The 19,689-nt window shown below is 43.7% G+C and overlaps 2 protein-coding genes across 2 annotated transcripts in view; one reads left to right on the top strand and one right to left on the bottom strand.

Moving 5' to 3' along the window:
* The window catches only part of NOL9 (nucleolar protein 9), a 37,172-nt gene extending 32,860 nt beyond the window's left edge, over positions 1-4,312 (bottom strand). Inside the window, exon 1 of the mRNA XM_044282133.1 lies at positions 4,032-4,312. Coding sequence (XP_044138068.1) covers positions 4,032-4,256 — 225 coding nt within the window. The 5' untranslated portion in view covers positions 4,257-4,312. The remainder of the gene's footprint in view (positions 1-4,031) is intronic.
* Positions 4,313-9,223: 4,911 nt separating this feature from the next.
* TAS1R1 (taste 1 receptor member 1) lies at positions 9,224-19,206 on the top strand. Its single transcript, XM_044277599.1, has 7 exons — positions 9,224-9,417; positions 11,185-11,488; positions 15,360-15,858; positions 15,929-16,101; positions 16,583-16,792; positions 17,530-17,650; positions 18,272-19,206. The coding sequence occupies exons 1-7, from the start codon at positions 9,224-9,226 to the stop codon at positions 19,204-19,206; spliced, it is 2,436 nt and encodes an 811-aa protein (XP_044133534.1).
* The last annotated feature ends 483 nt before the right edge of the window (positions 19,207-19,689 follow it).

Below are 19,689 nucleotides of genomic sequence, written 5' to 3'. Positions count from 1 at the left end.
ATTGCATATCCTAATGTTCTGACATCAATGTCTGAGATGGTCCAGCCCTTTCAAAGTCTTTGGACAAACTTGAGGGATTTTTACTTATCTTGAAATAAAATCATTTTTCCAATTTATTAAAAATGTTCAAAATGTTTTCCTCGGCAGCTTTCAAGTGGTTATCCGGGAATTTAATACTGATGACTTATACTTAGGATAGGCCATCAGTATCCGATCTGTGGAGGTCCGACTCCTTGCACCCAGGTAGATCAGCTGCTCACCAAGCACAGTGCTGTACATTGTATAGTGGCAGTGCTTGGTATTGCAGCTCAGTCCCATCCACTTCAATGGGACTGAGCTACAACTAGGCCATGTGACCGATGTACGGTGACGTCACTGGCCTAGAAAGAGGCACTCTTAAAGCGTCAAGAATTTTCTAACAGCTGATCGGCGGGGGCGCTGGAAGTTGGACCTCAGCCGATCTGATACTGATCACCTACCAAGAGAATAGATCATGTTTATCAAGTTCCCAGACAACACCATTCAGTTTTACTACATCTGCAGACTATTGCTTTCTGCTTCACAGTGAATCCCGTCAGCTAGACCTGTAGCCCTCATCTCTAGATCCCTAACACTTCATATAAACATTCATCATAGCTACATTAGTATCAGACTGATTTTTATGAGCTGTCAGAGAACTAGAGGCAAGGGTTACAGATCGAGCCGTCCATGTAGAGCTCTGACAAACAGTGGATATAAAAAGTCTACACACCCCTGTTAAAATGTCAGCTTTCTGTGATGTAAAAAAATAAATAAAAAATTGACAAAGATAAATAATTTCAGAACTTTTTCCACCTTTAATGTGACCTATAAGGGTACTTTCACACTAGCGTTCGGCTGTCCGCTTGTGAGCGCCGTTTGAAGGGGCTCACAAGCGGACCCGAATGCTTCCGTCCAGCCCTAATGAATTCTGAGTGGACGCGGATCCGCTCAGAAGGCATCAGACTGGCGGCGTTCAGCCTCCGCTCCGCAGGCGGACACCTGAACGCTGCTTGCAGCGTTCGGGTGTTCGCCTGGCCATGCGGATCCGTCCAGACTTACAATGTAAGTCAATGGGGACGGATCCGTTTGAAGATGCCGCAATATGGCTCAATCTTCAAACGGATCCGTCCACCATTGACTTTCAATGTAAAAGTCTGGACGGATCCGTCTGAGGCTACTTTCACACTTAGAACATTTTATACAATATAATGCAGACGGATCCGTTCTGAACGCTAGTGTGAAAGTAGCCTAAACTGTAGAAACTCAATTGAAAAGCAAACTGAAATCTTTTAGGTGGAGGGAAGAAAACAAAAAAACTAAACTAAAATAATTTGGTTGCATAAGTGTGCACACCCTCTTATAACTGGGGATGTAGCTGTGTTCAGAATTAAGCAATCACATTCAACATCATGTTAAATAGGAGTCAGCATACACCTGCCATCATGTAAAGTGCCTCTGATTAACCCCAAATAAAGTTCAGCTGCTCTAGTTGGTCCTTCCTACATTTTCTTAGTTGCACCCCACAGCAAAAGCCATGGTCCACAGAGAGCTTCCAAAGCATCAGAGGGATCTCATTGTTAAAAGGTATCAGTCAGGAGAAGGGTACAAAAGAATTTCCAAGGCATTAGATATACCATGGAACACAGTGAAGATCGTCATCATCAAGTGGAGAAAATATGGCACAACAGTGACATTACCAAGAACTGGACGTCCCTCCAAAATAGATGAAGACGGGAAGAAAACTGGTCTGGGAGGCTACCAAGAGGCCTACAGCAACATTAAAGGAGCTGCAGGAATATCTGGGAAGTACTGGCTGTGTGGTACATGTGACAACAATCTCCCGTATTCTTCATATGTCTGGGCTATGGGGTAGAGTGGCAAGACGAAAGCCTTTTCTTACGAAGAAAAATATCCAAGCCAGGCTACAGTTTGGAAAAACACATCTGAAGTCTCCCAAAAGCATGTAGGAAAAGGTGTTATGGTCTGATGAAACCAAGGTTGAACTTTTTGGCCATAATTCCAAAAGATATGTTTGGCGCAAAAACAACACTGCACATCACCAAAGGAACACCATCCCCACAGTGAAGCATGGTGGTGCCAGCATCATGCCAAGGGGCTGTTTTTCTTCAGCTGGAACTGGGGCCTTAGTTAAGCTAGAGGGAATTATGAACAGTTCCAAACACCAGTCAATATTGGCACAAAACCTTCAGGCTTCTGCTGGAAAGCTGAACATGAAGAGGAACTTCATCTTTCAGCATGACAACGACCCAAAGCATACATCCAAATCAACAAAGGAATGGCTTCACCAGAAGAAGATTAAAGTTTTGGAATGGCCCAGCCAGAGCCCAGACCTAAATCCGAATGTGTGGGGTGATCTGAAGAGGGCTGTGCCCAGGAGATGCCCTCGCAATCTGACAGATTTGGAGTGTTTTTGCAAAGAAGAGTGGGGAAATCTTGCCAAGTCAAAATGTACCATGCTGATAGACTCATACCCAAAAAGACTGAGTGCTGTAATAAAATCAGAAGGAGCTTTAACAAAGTATTAGTTTAAGGGTGTGCACACTTATGCTTTATTTTTATATTTTTTTTTCTTCCCTCTACCTAAAAGATTTCAGTTTGTTTTTCAATTGAGCTGTACAGTTTATAGGTCACATTAAAGGTGGAAAAAGTTCTGAAATTATTTCTTTGTCTCGTTTTTTTACATCCCAGAAACCTGACATTTTAACAGGGGTGTGTACACTTTTTATATCCACTGTAATTCACTGAGAAGGGGAGGCAACAGTCTGCAGGGGAAACTGAAGGATTGAGAGGAGGCAACACATTAGGATATAAGGACATCAGAAAAAGGGGGGGGGGGTCCGGCACTCAGGACCCCCTCTAAGAGCGGCTTACACTGTGGTGGACCCAATATCTGGGGGACAGTATTTAGAGGCGTTCTTATTCTATAGGAACAGCTACTCAACTCGTACATTGTTTTCAATTCTTCACCATTTATAGATTGTAAGCTCTTGCGAGCAGGGCCCTCACTCCTAGTGTTTCAGTTTGTATATTAGTCAGTTACGTTGTGATGTCTTTTGTTTTGCACATGAACCCTCTGAACTTGTAAAGCGCTGCGGAATACGGTGGCGCTATATAGAGATAAATATTTTCTATTATAAGCTCTCTACTTGCTCTCAGTGAATGTAAACGTTTTCCTAACGAGCCCTGATCATGTCCAATAGGTGTGGTGGTTGTTACAGTGTAACAGCGCAGTTTACCTGTGTACACGACTAGAAGTAGCAATCTGGAATATGAAGAATGGAAATACAAAGGCTATTAGATACAAAGCCTTAGCTCTCGCAGTAAGAGACATTAAAGGGAATGTCTTCTCCAGCTCCCTGCACCTCCCCTCGCGTCTCTGCTGCATCTACATCCTGCGCAGATTTGTGCCTATGACACTGTCTGACCTGTTACATGTGCGCCTGGCAGCTGAAGACATCTGTGTTGGTCCCATGTTCATATGATGTGCCCACATTGCTGAGAAACATGATGTTTGCATTTATGCAAATTAGACTCTAGGAGCAACAGGGGCGTTGCCGTTGCACCTAGATACACTTTGACAGTCCAGGCAGGCATGATGTTTTCACTGTCTGGCCGTGTCAGTGCCAAGCGGAGGGGGACACTTTCATAGGTACAAGTCTGCTGACAGATGTCATAGAAAAAGAATGATGACACCTTCCACCACTGGGGAGCGCTCCTGCTTCCTTGTTTTAGCCACCTCTACATCAGACCCCACTTCATTATGACGCCTCAAATGGTTTTGGAAATGACAGCCACATTTTACAGAGGATGTGTCAGATCCCCTGCATCTCCTGGTCAGTGAGGGGAACCAGCAGGAAGAATGGCAAGATAAGGGGCAAAACAGTGCCAGGGGCACACAGCATGGCATGAGTGACCACATTCCCTGGGCACCACAAGAACTGCCAGTGGTCACCTCCAGCTGCAGGATCCGTGCACACATTACTACCGACCTCTCCAGGCTGCAGCAGGGTCACACACATCCCCTCCTCCACCAGCAGAGCGCCATGCTCCCGGCTCTCCTCAATGGCGGTGCTGGGCCCGGACTTGCTTGATTCAGAGGCAGCTGCCAGTTTACAGCGTTCAGACAAAGCATTTCTACTCTTGACGGACCCGCTCTTTCCAGGTCGGGTTTTATATGAAGGTCCCGGGCGGGCGCTGACAGTCCGCTGCTTCATAGCGGAGATTTTCCTGTGACCTGTGAACAGCGGCGCCACAAGAACAGGTTTGAATAGCGCAGCACGGTGCTTGCGAAAGGGACAACCACAAGTTTCCCAGGGTGAAATGCGCTCTATCAGAATACTGACGAAGCACATCCACCAGAACCCAGGGATAGTTGCTGTTCGTCCCGTACGCGCTGACGTCTCTCTACTCCGCCTAGTAATGCAAACAGAGGTATAGAAGGGACTTCACTGCGCAGCTGCGGCCTCTAGCGGTTGCGTGATGTAAATGTCAGTGTCAGGTCCTCCATTCATCTGCCCAGGTATCACAGTGTGCCAGGGTTCTTTTCAATACTAGAGTCTCTTCTCTGTGCCCCCTTTTATTTATAGTGCCTCTTTATTTATGTCTCCTCTTGTCTGTGCCCCTTTACATATAGAACCTCTTATAGCACCTCTTTTCTTTGCCCTCTTTACCTTTAGCGCCTCTTTTTTGTGCCCCCTTTACATATAGCACCTCTTGTCTGGGTCCCCTTTACATATAGCACCACTTACCTGTGCAGCCTTTATACATAGTGCTCCTTCTCTGTGCCCCCTTTATATATTGTGCCACTTCTCTGTACCCCTTTATGTATAGCACCTTTTCTCTCTGTCCCTTTAAATATAACGCCTCCTCTCTGTGCCCCTTTTATATATAGCGCCTCTTCTCTGTGCCCCCTTTATATATAGCACCTCCTCTCTGTGCCCCTTTATATATAGCGCCTCTTCTCTGTGCCCCCTTTATACACTGAACAAAAATATAAACGCAACACTTTCGGTTTTGCTCCCATTTTGCATGAGCTGAACTCAAAGATCTGAAACATTTTCTACATACACAAAAGACCCATTGCTCTCAAATATTGTTCACAAATCTGTCTAAATCTGTGTTAGTGAGCACTTCAGCACTTCACATAGGGACATATCAAAAGTGTTGATCGGTGGGGGGTCCCAGCGCTGAGACCCCCTCTGATCTCTAGAACGTGGAATCTGAAGCACTCGACCAAGCGCTGCTTCACCTCGATGCTGAGTGCGAGTCCTATAGGACGGTCCCATAGACTTTCTGTTAAAAGCGTCTTCAGAAGCAGCGATCGGTTGAGGAGAAGCAGCGATCGGTTGAGGGCTTCAAACTCCTTGTTCTAGAGATCAGAGGGGGGACTTAGCGCTGGGACTATCAAAAAGTGCAGTTTCTTTATAATGTTGGACAGGGGGTCTGCATGGGGTTTCTAATCCCCTGGGGGGTCTGGAGTGAATGCAGGCAGGCTATTGTAGCCAAGTACATGGAAGAACTGTATATAGCTTGCTGTGCTTTCACTCCAGACCCCTTCCAGGTGCTTATTAACCCTATACTGGAGGGAGGCGAGCAATGCTATTTACATGGGACTGTATGTTGGAAAAGCTGACGGGAGGGGAAAGGTTATTTACATGGGATTGTATGTTGGAGGGGCTACAGGGAAGGGGTGGTTATTTACATGGGACTGTGTTGGAGAAGATGACGGGATGGGAAAGGTTATTTACGTGGGACTATATGTTGGAGAAACTGACAAGAGGGTAAAGATATTATTTAGACTAGTAATGGTTCCCCTGTATAAATACCCACCATTTAGGCCACGTTCACACCACCGCTATTTATCTCTGTTATTCTGCTCCATTAGATAAGCAGGGAGTTCTGGATCAGGCACATAACTAACAGGAACGGAGCTGAGAAGACTCCATTGACTATGGTGGAGTCCGTTCAGTTTCTGTTCAGAATCCCGTGGAAAACGGATGAATCGACCCAGGGGACGAGCGTCTTCAGGGGAATTGGGCAGATTGACTAGAGTGTGACACTCTGCCCAATTCCCCTGAAGACCCAGGTTGACCGATGAAACATGTTTGGGTTCAGTGTTTTAGTTTCTTTTAGCACAGCTAGTGCACTTAGGGAATGAAGCGGCACTTAGGATCTAGACAATCTATACAGCGAGGGGATTAAAGGACAGTGAGCCGTAAGCTAGTGCGCAGTACCGGCTCATTGCCCACAAGTTAGTAAGAGTGTATAGTAGAGAGAAGAATACAAAGTAACCATGTGACACAGCTGATAGTTTTTATTTTTGTTTATTTATATTTTAAATGGATTTAATAAATGTTACACTTTAATAATTGGCACATGAAACAAAGAGGCGTTATTTGTCTTATGGACCATTTGTAAATATACAGGGGCTGAATAAGTTCACATTGAAGAACATTTACCACTGCCCCTTATTTCTGAGCTCTTTAAAAGGGTTCTCCGGGCTTTTAATATTGATGACCTATCCTTAGGATAGGTCACCAATATCAGATCGGCATCCCCGGCTGTTTGAAGAGGAGGCGCGTGCCGTGACAGCGCTCCCTCCTCTTCACTGTTTACCTTCTCGCCGTCGCCTCTGCAGCGGTGAGCAGATGTAATTACACCTAATCGTCCCATTCATTTCAATTGGGACGGATCGCTCCAATACAAGTGTATGGGAACGATCCGTCCTATTGAAATGAATGGGACGGTTATGTGTAATTACACCAGCTCACCGCTGCAGAGGCGACGGCGGGAAAGTAAACAGTGAAGAGGAGGGAGCGCTGGCACGGCGCGCGCCTCCTCTTCAAATAGCTGATCGGCGGGAATGCCAATCTGATATTGATGAACTGTCCTGAGGATAGGTCATCAATATTAAAAGCCTGGAGAACATCTTTAATAGGATCTCTGCAACAAAATTGGGACCAGGGAGCCTTGCAACCTGTAAGTGGATGACGACTATTATGAGTACCTGTGTTCCAATAGTTTGTTAATAACATCATTCGAGAAAATCTTCATGTCAGTGTGATTGTCTACCTTGATGATATTCTGATCTACTCTATTGACGACATCACACAAGCGACACATCCACTCCACACCCCAGTATTTGCAAAAGAATAGAGTATTTGTCAAAACTACATCTCTTGCCTTCCTGGGTTACATAATTTCTGACCAAGATATGCAAATAGCCCCTGAAAAGCTATCTGCTGTCTTGGTTTGGTCTCATTCTAACAGCCTGCTTGCTTTCCCATGTACCAATCCCTGGATTTGACCCTTCCCTGTCTGACCAGACCACTGCCTGAACTCTGTGTTGACCCTGAGGTGCCTGCCCTGACCGTCAGACTGATTTGGTTTGCACAATCTCTGACTACAGTTTTGCCTAACCACTCAGTGTTTTCTCCAGTGCTTCTTGACTCCTGTGGGTCAGCAGTCTACTGAACAAAGACTACTCCAACAGGTAGCAGTGGTTCTTCTGCAACAGAGCCCCGTGTAGAGGTTAAAGGATGAAGGCCAGGGAGGGCACTTAGATAATGCCCCAAGTGGGCGAAGTCAAATCTGTTCAGTAGACACAGTGGATACAGATCCACTTTGTAATACATTGCTTACTTTAGAAGTGATTTTACAGCTGACAGACTCCTTAAAGCAGGTACCTGAATTGTGCTGCTGCCAATCCTAACCCACCAGAAACACTAAAAACGATTTGATACATATGCGAATTACCCTGAGATGTGTCCTGTACGTGAGATGAGTCCAGCGTGAAGGAGCCCAGCACCCAGCATCCTCAGAATCTCCTCCTTGCTTCCCGACGTCAGACAGCCAGAGCGCCGTAATCTTGCGATGCGCGAGCTAGCGCAGTTCTTTCCCTGAGGCTGATGCCAGCACAGGGAAGGAACACTATGAGGACACTGCGCGTGTGCTAGCTCGCGCATCGCGAGATTATGGTGCTCTGGCTGTCTGACATCAGGGAGCAAGGAGGAGATTCTGAGAATGCGGGCGGTGCTGGGCTCCTTCACGCTGGACTCATCTCAGGGTTATTTGCATATGTATCAAATCGTTTTCTTTTCCACAATAAAAGCACAGAGAGCTATGGGGACTGGGTATTGCGGATGTGCTAGCGGCCATCTAGCAACCCATGTCCTCAGCTCTATACACAAAATCCCGGTGACAGGTTCCCATTAAAGCAGAGACCATGATGACAAACACCATGTAACAGTGACCACGGATATTGGTCATTTCTATTTTTTTAACAAATGGTCAGATTATGTTTGGTACACAGTGGGAAAGAGTTTTTAATGTCTTGTCGGGAAGTGGTGGTCTCGGAAAACCGCTTTAAAGAAATTGTCTACTAAATCCATTGAGGGTATATTGATTGCCCATGCCATACGTGGATCCAATAACTATGGCTAGTATGAAGGTTTACAGGCACTGTTTGCTATTGAACCCGGGGACCTAACAGTGGCCTCCGGGCCTGCCTTATACAAAAACCTATTAGGCCCTTCCAGTGCAGATAAGGATCCTGATCCTCCATCAACATAACATTTGAACAAGGGTTTTCTAAACCAGACCACCCTTTCCATATGACATAGAGGAAATAAAGGGATGAGGGTCACCTAATTAGTATTGCTGCTGAATGAGCAGTTGCCCAGTTCTTCCCCCTGGTGATAACTGGTGATTTTGGTCAGGTCATCCCACTGAGGCTGTCTGGGGACAGTTTAATGCTAAGGGATAGTCTAAAGTGAACAATCCCTTTAAGACTCAGCTAAAATGTCAGCCCTTTGGGCCAGCTATCTCCATTTGAATATATGTTTCTCTCATCTGCTCTCAAATATTTTGACTCCTAAGATTTTAATCCCTTTAGAGCCTCAGCAATCATTTACTTGGCTCAGATTTGGATATGATTAGCTTGATACCTAAGTTTCCTCTTACATAATCCCCTGGCTAATACAAGAGTGAAGGACCAGTCTGCACATATACAAATCAGCCTGTATGCTGATTCTGTGGGAGGGCATCCATCATATGTATTTACACAGCCAGCCACCGTCCCCTGGAAAGCAAATAACTCTTAGACGGCAATTATTCACCAACGAGAGTTTTCTTGTATTGTCCTGCACCAACACTATCACTCAGCGGCAGTCCTGGGAACATTATGCTTGTTACATCTCCAAGATTGGACTGTGTCTTTATATTAATTCTTCATTTCTACTTTGCCCTGGGCTGTAAGGAAACGAAATTTAAGACCGAATTCAGTGTTCCTGGAGATTACATCATAGGGGGCTTATTCCCCTTCCATAAAGCGGATGCATCAATGTCCACTATTCCTCTGGTTGACAACTGTGATAGGTAAGAGGGGAGGGGGGCACTTATTTATGTCAACTGAAACACATTTTCCAGTTTTATCCAAAAAAAAAGCATTACTCATTTTTCAACAAAGTTTGCATTACTCGATAGTACAGTGTGGCCATTATATCACTTGTATCTGGCATTTTCAGCAGCCATCCACTTCACACACAGAAAGTAGAGGAGAAGCTACTTCTTACCTTTCTCTTACTCAGAAGAAGCCTCAGGATCACGGAGGGGCTGTATGTCTCTTTAGTGTCTCTCCTTGAGTCCCGTCTCACTCCTGCTGCTGCTCACTCCTGCCCCTACTCTCTCCATAGACTTGTATTGACATGTATAATGTGATATTTCAGCAGATATGTTCTGGCTGGAGATGGAATAAAAGCAATTTTCAAAGTGAAAAGCTGGGTATCATTTCTCACTGATAAAACTTATTACAAAATTTCTTGTGGTCGCTTGTACTATTGATTTATGAAAAATTGTGTGAAAAGTGACATATTAAAGGTTGTAATTGGTGAGGGTCTGAGTGCTAGGGCGAGAATGAGATAAGCGGTGTGCTAATACACACCGCACTCTCCTCGCTGCAGAAGACAGAATCTAGACAAGCTCATAGACTTTCTATTGAGCCTGTCTCCAGCAGCGAGGAGAGAATGCACTATATGAGTGATTCTCCTCAATCTAACGATCGGTGAGGTCTCAGTACTCAGACCACCACCGATCAATACCTTTGATATGTCACTATGACATATCAAACGTTTTTTCAATGTTCAGTGACCCTATATTTGAGCTATAATAAAAAGTTCTACAACATTTTTTTATACTTTGGGGCAGATTTACTAAACCTATAGATGGCGAAAACTTTAGGGTAATGTATCAATATCCAACTTTTTTCTTTTTTTTTTTTGTCTCTGCTTGGTTTGTAGTAATTTTTCATGACAAATTTACAAAATGTCCCACACTAAATCCAGCTAAAGTGTAGCTCAGCCCACAAACCATCTGGATGCCTCTTAGTAAATGCAAACTGCCAGGCATGGTGCAAACCGCCGTAGTAATAGTGCAAACGCCCCCATTAGATAAGCTATCTAGACCTGCACCAGATCTATCAGTGGCTCAGGCTGGATGATAAATGGGGTGTACGGCTAGACAGAGATAGCATTTTACACAAGAAAAGTGCTGCAATTGGGGCAAAACGGTGCATCATAGGCCCCGCCCCTTTCCCGCTAAGCCCTGCACACCAATTTGCATCACTTTTAAGAAAGATTTTAGGAGCAGGTACATTGGTAAAGTTGGGCCTTTATGTTTCCATTTCTAACAATTTTCAAAATCTCTGCATGCTGTCAGTGAATGAAGCCATTATTGTTTCTGTCTAGAGCAGGGGTAGGTAACCTCCGGCACACCAACTGTCGTGAAACTACAACTCCCAGCATGCATGCTTACTCTGCTCTACTTGAAACTCCATAGAAATGAATGGAGCATGCTGGGAATTGTAGTTTCACAGCAGCTGGAGTGCCGAAGGTTGCTGATCCCTGGTCTAGAGGATGAAAGGGATGCAAATGAGCGCTTAACAAGCTCTGCCTCTAATGCCACCAGATGTAAGCCAGCTATCCTTCACTGTAGTTCTGTAGCATTGTATTCATTCCCTGGAAGTTCAGGAGGAACATACAGTAGCTATATGTTCTTCACAGCCAGGAGAGTGTTTGAAACGGCTGGCAACCTATAGAGTCTCATGGAAAAGCCCTTTAAACAATTACTGTCCTTTCATTCTTACAGAACCTCATTCAATTCTCACGGTTATCATTTGCTCCAAGCAATGAGATTCGCCATTGAAGAAATCAATAATTCCAGCTTTCTTCTCCCCAAAATCACACTGGGGTACGAGCTGTATGACATCTGCTCAGATTCTGCCAACATATACGGGACACTGAAGATCCTCTCCCAGTGTACGACAAGCTATATAAAGATGAAAAACAACTTTACCGACTATGATATGAAAGCCATTGCATTAGTTGGACCGTCCAGCAGTAGTTTTGCTTTTGTCACAGCAAGTATATTAGGAAAATTTCTTGTACCACAGGTAAGAGTCCTCTGGGACTACACAAAGGATCAGTCATTAAGGGAATTTATCACAAGTGGAATTTTTAACATAATTTCTTCAAAAAAAAGTATCAAATGTTGCCCATTATTTGATTAATTTTGCAAATTTTTAAAGGGATTTTCCTGGGCTTAGATATTAATGACCTATCCTCTTGATAGGTGAGGGGGCCGACACCCAGCAACCCCACCAATCAGCTGTCTCGGACTGCTGCTGGCAGCAATACAGCCTGAGATCATCTAGGCTAAAGCAGCCGCCCAGCCTGGAGTCTAGGAAGTGCTGCCAGGCTGCAGGGACAGGAGGAGAGCTAAAGATCCCCCTGTCCCTGTGCAACTGTGCGGTTTTTAATTCCATTGTTCTGCTCCATTATAGGAGTAGAACACCAAAAACAATGGAAGCTGCATTTCTGGCAAATGACGGAAACGAGCGCCACTTGACAGACCTCATTGACTATAATGGGATGTGATTTTCATTAGAAAACCCCTTATTCTACCAGACAAAATGGCGCAACACGCTGCATTATTCTGTCCTGGATTTTTAACATGGACTTCTGTTCATGTCATCAATCCCCCCCCATCAATAAGAGAGCATACTTACTCTCTGATTGTCACATATGGGGTGTCTTTTTTTCAGAAAAGGAGTGAGAAGATTGGTGCCACGTTTACCAGCGTCTGGATCAGAGCATCAATAAAGTTTACTCTTTACAATGTCCTTATCCTGTCCATACTGATTATTTAGCATAAAAACTGAAGACCACTTCTTTTTTTTTTTTATATCTATTTTATTTTATTTTATTCTCTATACAAAACAACACATATTGTGATAGAAAAACAGCCAATACAGGATAGTTACTATATAACAGTAGCAGACTACCCTATCGCATAGCACAGAATCCTACACAGATTATAAATATGGCTGTAAATTCGCCAATAATATAAAAATTAAACCTATAACCTCCCACCCCATCCCCCCCAATTGGCTGTCGTCACTGCAGCTCTGGTACACGCAGTAACTATGTCTGAACAGTCACACGTGCCGCTCTCCATTTCCTTTCCATATCCTCATAGAGTTTAATTTGTTGGAGGTACAGAATCCATTCGTTTAACGAGGGTGGGGAGACAGACCCCCAATATTTGAGTAGAATAACTTTTGCCACCATCAGACCCCTCATCCAGATCTGTCTGACCCGAGCCGGAACTTCCATATCTAAAGCGTAATATCCCAGTATCACTGCCAGCATCCCAGGGCTATATGTCGAGGAAGACTCCTTTTGTAGAGCGGCAAAGATCTGTTCCCAATACCTTTTTATTTTACTACATTCCCACAGTAAATGCCCAAAATCCGCGTTCACATACCCACATTTAGGACAGCCAGAGTCTCGGCCTTTATTTTGGGGGAATTTCACTTGGGTTTTTGGGGTATAGTACAGCCGATGCAAGGTCTTAAATTGTATTAATCTGTGAGCATTAGAGATTGTGGCCTTTCTTACATTCCTATAAATACTAGACCATTGTAATGGTGGGCAATGCAACTCTTGCTCCCATTTATTTGGGCTTTTAAATAGAGTTACAGTTGCCAATGCCGTTCGAAGTTTACTATATAGACTGGCTATTTTAACCCTCTGATCTATCTGGGCATAACAATAATTAAAAAAATACATTCCCCCGTGGAAAAATATAGCCATTATTCCTAGAAGCCTCAAAAACGTGTTTTAAACGTGCACACATAAACCTGCTGCTAGCACATTATTAGATGTATTTATGATCCGAAAAGGGTTTAAAGTATCCAAAAACAAAAAGGTGACACATATTAACAACCCCTTCTCTAGCGATACCAGTTAAACACTACAGTAATAGAGAGGAATATCTAATAGATTTCTGACAGGCGGAAAAGGTTTACATCGGTCAGAAAACACGTTTTCTCTCATTGACTTTCGCCATAAACGGTTTTGAATTCGTATTACAAGACCAGTATGACAAACCAGGGCAAACTGGGCTCCTGTATAGGGCTGCAAGGTTCAGGGGCAGCACTGATATAGGTGTAAGGCATATCGTTTCCTTAGCTTTGATATTCGTTAGTTCTCCATGAGAGCTCAATTAGTTACACCTGTTCACACATGAGCCCTTTGCATCATTTTTAGCAGGAACAGGAAAAATGGTTTTAATAAATAATGATCAAGCCATTGGTGTTAAATATCACTCTGAGTTAAGCCGCACCCAAAACCAGATCCCCTTTTTACCCATTTAAAAATGTCTGGCATTTTTTGTTGGGTAAGGTTTCAACCCTAGTCACAGGCTGCGGTGTGGTGCCATTATGTTTCTGTAGTCGCTCTCTGCAGCTTTGCCACTGTGGCTGCTCTCTCCTGCTGCAGCAGCCTGTTCAGCAGGGCCCACTTTACCCTGACCCCCAGCATGAGAGCACATCATCTGGTATACACCACACACTGTACTAACCATGGTGCCTCCTGGTGCTCATTTAAAGGCCCCCTCTTCTTTCTTCTGAGCATGTGGGGCACTAGCCCTGTCACTGCTCATAGCACGCATGCACGTAGCACTCCTTCAGTCTTCTGGATTGGAAATGAGGTAGCCAGTCCCCGCAACCATGTCATCATATAATTATGGTCCCCTTTGCAGTGGAAGCATTGCTGACATATGGTCCAAGGTATCAGGAGGGTGGTGCTGGAGTAAAACCACCATTCTTAAGGTGTCACCAATTTTAGGTGGCTCTTATCACTACCTTACAGGTGTACACTAGTATTAATCTGGATGATTGGTAACATCAATGGAAAAAAATTATACCGGAAAGACCTCAGAGTCTATGATATACTGTAAATACACAGATTAGCGAGTGAGGCTCTGAAGTATTATGCAGTCTGTGACTCAGGATCAGTACAGGATAAGTAATGTATGTACACAGTGACTCCACCAGCAGAATAGTGAGTGCAGCTCTGGGGTATAATACAGGCTATAACTCAGGATCAACACAATATAAGTAATGTAGGTACACAGTGACTACACTAGCAGAATAGTGTGTGCAGCTCTGGAGTTTAATACTGGCTGTAACTCTGACTTAAAGGGAACCTGTCACCGGGATTTTGTGTATAGAGCTGAGGACATGGGTTGCTAGATGGCCGCTATCACATTCGCGATACCCAGTCCCCATAGCTCTGTGTGCTTTTATTGTGTAAAAAAAAACAATTTGATACATATGCAGATTAACATGAAAGAGTCATATCTTACTTGTGTGACCAGAGAAGAGTCATATTTTTCAAGCTCTGACTCATCTCAGGTTAATTTGCATATGTATCAAATCGGTTTTTATACCCAATAAAAGCACACAGAGCTATGGGGACTGGGTATTGTGGATGTGCTAGCGGCCATCTAGCAGCCCATGTCCCCAGCTCTATACCCAAAATCCCGGTGACAGGTTCCCTTTAATACATGATAAGTAATGTAATGTATGTAGACAATGATTGCACCAGCAGAGTAGTGAATGCAGCTCTGGGTTACAAAACAGGATATAGTTCAGGATCCATACAAGATCAGTAATGTAATGTATATACACAGTGACTTCACCAGCAAACTTTTGAATACAGCTCTGGAGTATAATACAGGATGTAACTCAGGAACAGTACAGGATAAGTTATATAATGCATGTGCACAGTGACTGTACCAGCAGAATAGAGAGTGCTGCTCTGGAGTATAATACATGATGTAACTCAGGATCAGTACAGGATGAGTAATATCATGTTTGGACACAGCATGTAGATCCTCTGTATATGTGAACTATACATACATGCTTTAGTAGAATAACAATACACATTTCTCTTACCCTATTAATGTATATTTTGCAGATAAGTTACTCGGCCTCCAATGAGTTGCTCAGCCGTAAGCAGATATACCCATCCTTCCTTCGCACGATTCCCAGCGACAAACTACAAGTGGAAGTCATCTTGAACTTGCTGCAGAGATTTAAGTGGACATGGATAGCCATAGTGGGCAGTGATGATGTCTATGGCAGGCAGGGCTTACAAGACTTATATTATTTGGTAACAAACAATGGCATTTGTGTAGCTTACCAAGGGTTAATTCCGTACAGCACAGACAGGACTAGTGTTAAAAAGATGATTGCTAGCATAGTGCAGGCCCGGGTCCGATTAACTGTGGTTTTCTCTGCCTATTTCAATGCCAGGATATTTTTTGAGGAAGTGGTTAATGCCAAAATGACGGATTATGTCTGGATTGGCAGCGAGAGCTGGTCTGTGGACTCACAGATTGCTGGTCTGCCAAATATCCAGAGCATTGGCTCAATCCTGGGGGTGTCAGTGGGTCAGGATCTATTTTCCAAAACTTGTAGACTTTGAGACTGAATATGTAAAATCAATAAAATCATTGGACTCAAGTCTCTATGGCTGCAATCAAGTGTGTCGGGACTGTCAGTCATTCAGTGTGCAGAACATGTCCATCCCCAGCCAGTTCGCTATGTCAGCTTCTTTTAATGTGTATTCTGCTGTCTACGCCCTGGCCCATGGCTTGCATGGCTTACTGGATTGTAAATCTGGACAATGCAGAAATGAGACAGTTTATCCTTGGCAGGTAAGTGTCTATTCATAACTGTTTCACCCCTGAGATCTCCAGCAAAGTTGTAGGGGAAGCGTTACAGCGCATTTAATGTTTAGCAGACACAGCGCCACCTTAATATGTAGGCTATATCTGGTATTGCACTTAGCTCAGCCACAGCAATCAGCAGCTCCTTAAAGTTTTCTTTACAGCAGCCTCTATAGGTGAAAAGTGGTACTGCATGTGGCCATTCACCAGATCCTCCTCAAGAGCGTGATCTAATGCTTGTTAGCAGATTTCTGCTTGGTTCATAGAGAGGGTCTTAAGCGGGAAACCCCCTCTATGATGTCCATACACCCTAACAGGTCAAAGGGATTGTTGAGTGAAAATAATCTCTTTATGTGAAAAAAAAGACCCTATATTTCCATCTTGTACAGATCACAATGATGGCGAGGTGCACAGTCGGAAGACACTCCACATACAGTAAATGTGCCTTCTATATGTTTTTACTTCCCAGCTCTTGGAATATGTCAAGAAGGTGAATTTCACTCTCTACAATCAGTCCATCTATTTTGACAGTAACGGGGACCCATCCACCGGCTATGACATAGTGATGTGGTCTTGGAATGAAGTTATCCCGTCCTTCAAGATCATTGGTTCATACAGTAAAGTTGCAGGAAGTCTTAAATTGAATGAAGAGCTTAAATGGCACACCAAGGATAACTCTGTAAGTCAATCTGTAGGACCCTGAGCCAGCATACTTGCAATAACTTAAAACATGCTCCACAAATAATTTCCAGTAGTGGTCAATTGCTTGAAAAGCAATATGACCCGGAAAGATGCCCTCAGTCACCCATGGCCTTATATATCCTAGAGGCAGCCCATGCAGCTGCTTTGGGGCCCTTAGAGTAGGAGGCCTACAGCTCAGGATGGTCCTTCAGCTCAGGATGGTTGTATCATAGTTCCCATTGGGTGGTAAGAATCTAAGAAAGATTCTACAGACAGAAAAAACATTGGTAGAATAACAAACCAGTGTGTCCAACTGAACTGAAGGTTCGGTTCAGTTTACCACTGGTTCCTTTATAACCTAGATATGGGCATATGGTGGTGTGAACTAGTGTGAGAAGGGAAGGTCCTATAGGGTCTCTTTTTGTTCAACCACTCCATGCAACAAAGCCAATGTAGCCACAGCCTTTCTTAAGATCTTGAGTATAGACCAAACAAGCAGTTATATGTCCTTCTTTCTTATTTTCTACAATCTAGTGGTCTCAGGGAACATTGTTTTCTCTATGAACCCTACTACTTGTCATGTAAGGCTCAAGGGATTGGGGTACCCTAGACAAATAAAACTGGGAAGTTACAAGATTTTAAGAAAATCTGGAGTGGTAGAAGTCCAAAAGAGCAGCGGTATTTTCTCATCTCCTTCATGTATCTGGGTGACAGTTCTTGTGTGTTTGACTGCAGGTTCCCGAATCAATTTGTTCAAAAGAATGTGCAAAGGGAGAAAGACGAGTGCAGACTGCATCTCATTCCTGCTGTTTCGATTGTATCCCTTGCCCGAAAATGACATTTGTCAACCAAAGCGGTGAGATGTGGTATATTGTTCGGCTTCTGAATAATTCTCATACAATATTGGCCCATACGGGATTCCATATGGCAGAAGGCTTGCAGCAAAGTCATGCTTCAGATTATTTCCATAGTCCATAGCCATACACAAATAAATTGACTTCTCATGACATTTGGGTCTGTCATGTTTTGAAGGCTATATGTCTATTTAAATATCTTCTGACGTGAACAGGTTTCCCTCAGGCATAAAGTTACCCAAAGTTTGCCTCAACTATAAGGATAGATTTTTGAAATGTAGTCAAACATTAGCCACCTGTACTATGTATCCTTCACCATATATGCTGCTGAAGATACTTGGCATTCTCACTCTTTGCTACCTCTAGTCAACCAACAAACTTGACAGGAGATTCACTTATAGGTCTTTATAGGATTAACCCAGGAAAAATGGCCACCCTACTGGGTCATTACTGATCAATATGGCATACAGATTTCAGAATGTCCATTTGAGATAATGAGACACCTCAACCTCGACCTTCATCGAGTCCTAGTGTACCACTTGCCTTTGGTTATTATCCAACACCCTGCTTATATTGATTGTATATATACCATCAACGTGATGCCAATAATTTGTGTTTTACAGATCTCTACACCTGCCAGCCATGCGGATCCAGTCAGTGGTCACCCATGAGGAGTGAGATCTGCTACAATCGAACCTTACAATATCTTCCATGGACTGATCCATTGTCACTTGCCCTTCTGTCAATCGTTACTTTGTTGCTATTACTAATAGCCGCAATCACCGTTATATTCATTATGAACCTAAATACCCCAGTAGTGAAGTCAGCAGGAGGGAAGATGTGTTTGCTGATGTTATGGTCCCTGATGTCCTCCTGTTGCACCCTATATTGTTATTTCGGTAGGCCACAGGTGGTTACATGTATGGTACGACAACCTGTTTTCTCTGTCAGCTTTACCATTTGCTTTTCTTGCATTGTAGTGCATTCCTTCCAGATAGTCTGTATTTTCAAAATGGCTACCCATATGCCCAGAGTGTATGACATGTGGGTAAAGAAGAATGGCTCGGATATCTTTATTGTGGTCAGTACTGCTGGTCAGATCCTGATTTGTGTCATCTGGATGGTGCTGAAGCCACCTTTACCCATTGAAGATTATGCCACGTTCCCCGAGCAGATCATACTGAAGTGCTCAGAGACGGTCTCTGTGGGCTCCGTGGCTCAGATTGTTTACATCGGCCTCCTGAGTATGCTGTGCTTTGCCTTCTGCTACATGGGGAAAGATTTACCAGATAATTACAATGAGGCAAAATGCATCTCATTCAGTTTATTGGTGTATTTCTTCTCCTGGATTGCATTCTTCACCACCTATATCATCTACCAGGGGAAGTACATAGTGGCCGTCAACGTTGCTGCTGTATTAGTCAGTGTGATGGGGATTCTTATCGGTTACTTTACTCCAAAATGCTACGTTATTCTCTTTAGACCAGAACTCAACACCACAGAGCATTTCCAGATGGCCATTCAGAACTACACAAAGAAACAGTCTGCTACTGACTAAGGCGCTTGCTGTTATTTCTGTTTTATATATTAACTATAGACAGGATTGGATTATAGGGACCTCCACCTCCCACCCCCTTCCGACCTGCCCAGTATCTTCTAGTTACACACCTGGCAGTCACTACGTACAGTCATGTGAAAAAATTAGGACACCCTGAAAGCATGTGGTTTTTTGTAACATTTTTAATAAAAGGTTATTTCATCTCCGTTTCAACAATACAGAGAGATTAAAGTAATCCAACTAAACAAAGAAAACTGAAGAAAAGTATTTTCAAGATCTTCTGTAAATGTCATTCTACAAAAATGCCTATTCTAACTGAGGAAAAAGATAGGACACCCTTGCCCCTAATAACGAGTGTTACCTCCTTTGGCTGAAATAACTGCAGTGAGACGGTTCTTGTAGCCATCTACCAGTCTTCGACATCGGTCTGAGGAAATTTTACCCCACTCCTCAATGCAGAACTTTTTCAGCTGTGAGATGTTT

Source organism: Bufo gargarizans, chromosome 2 (assembly GCF_014858855.1).
Source record: "Bufo gargarizans isolate SCDJY-AF-19 chromosome 2, ASM1485885v1, whole genome shotgun sequence".
Taxonomy (NCBI): domain Eukaryota; kingdom Metazoa; phylum Chordata; class Amphibia; order Anura; family Bufonidae; genus Bufo; species Bufo gargarizans.
Note: the sequence above shows the minus strand (reverse complement) of the source record. Positions and strands in the feature narration are given on the sequence as shown.

Bases quoted from the DNA above. Each gene is read 5' to 3' on its own strand.
- TAS1R1 (XM_044277599.1), top strand. From the start codon at position 9,224: ATGCTTGTTACATCTCCAAGATTGGACTGTGTCTTTATATTAATTCTT. The intron at 16,793-17,529 runs GTAAGTCAATCT...GTTTGACTGCAG, and splicing joins GGCACACCAAGGATAACTCT to GTTCCCGAATCAATTTGTTC. The intron at 17,651-18,271 runs GTGAGATGTGGT...TGTGTTTTACAG, and splicing joins GACATTTGTCAACCAAAGCG to ATCTCTACACCTGCCAGCCA.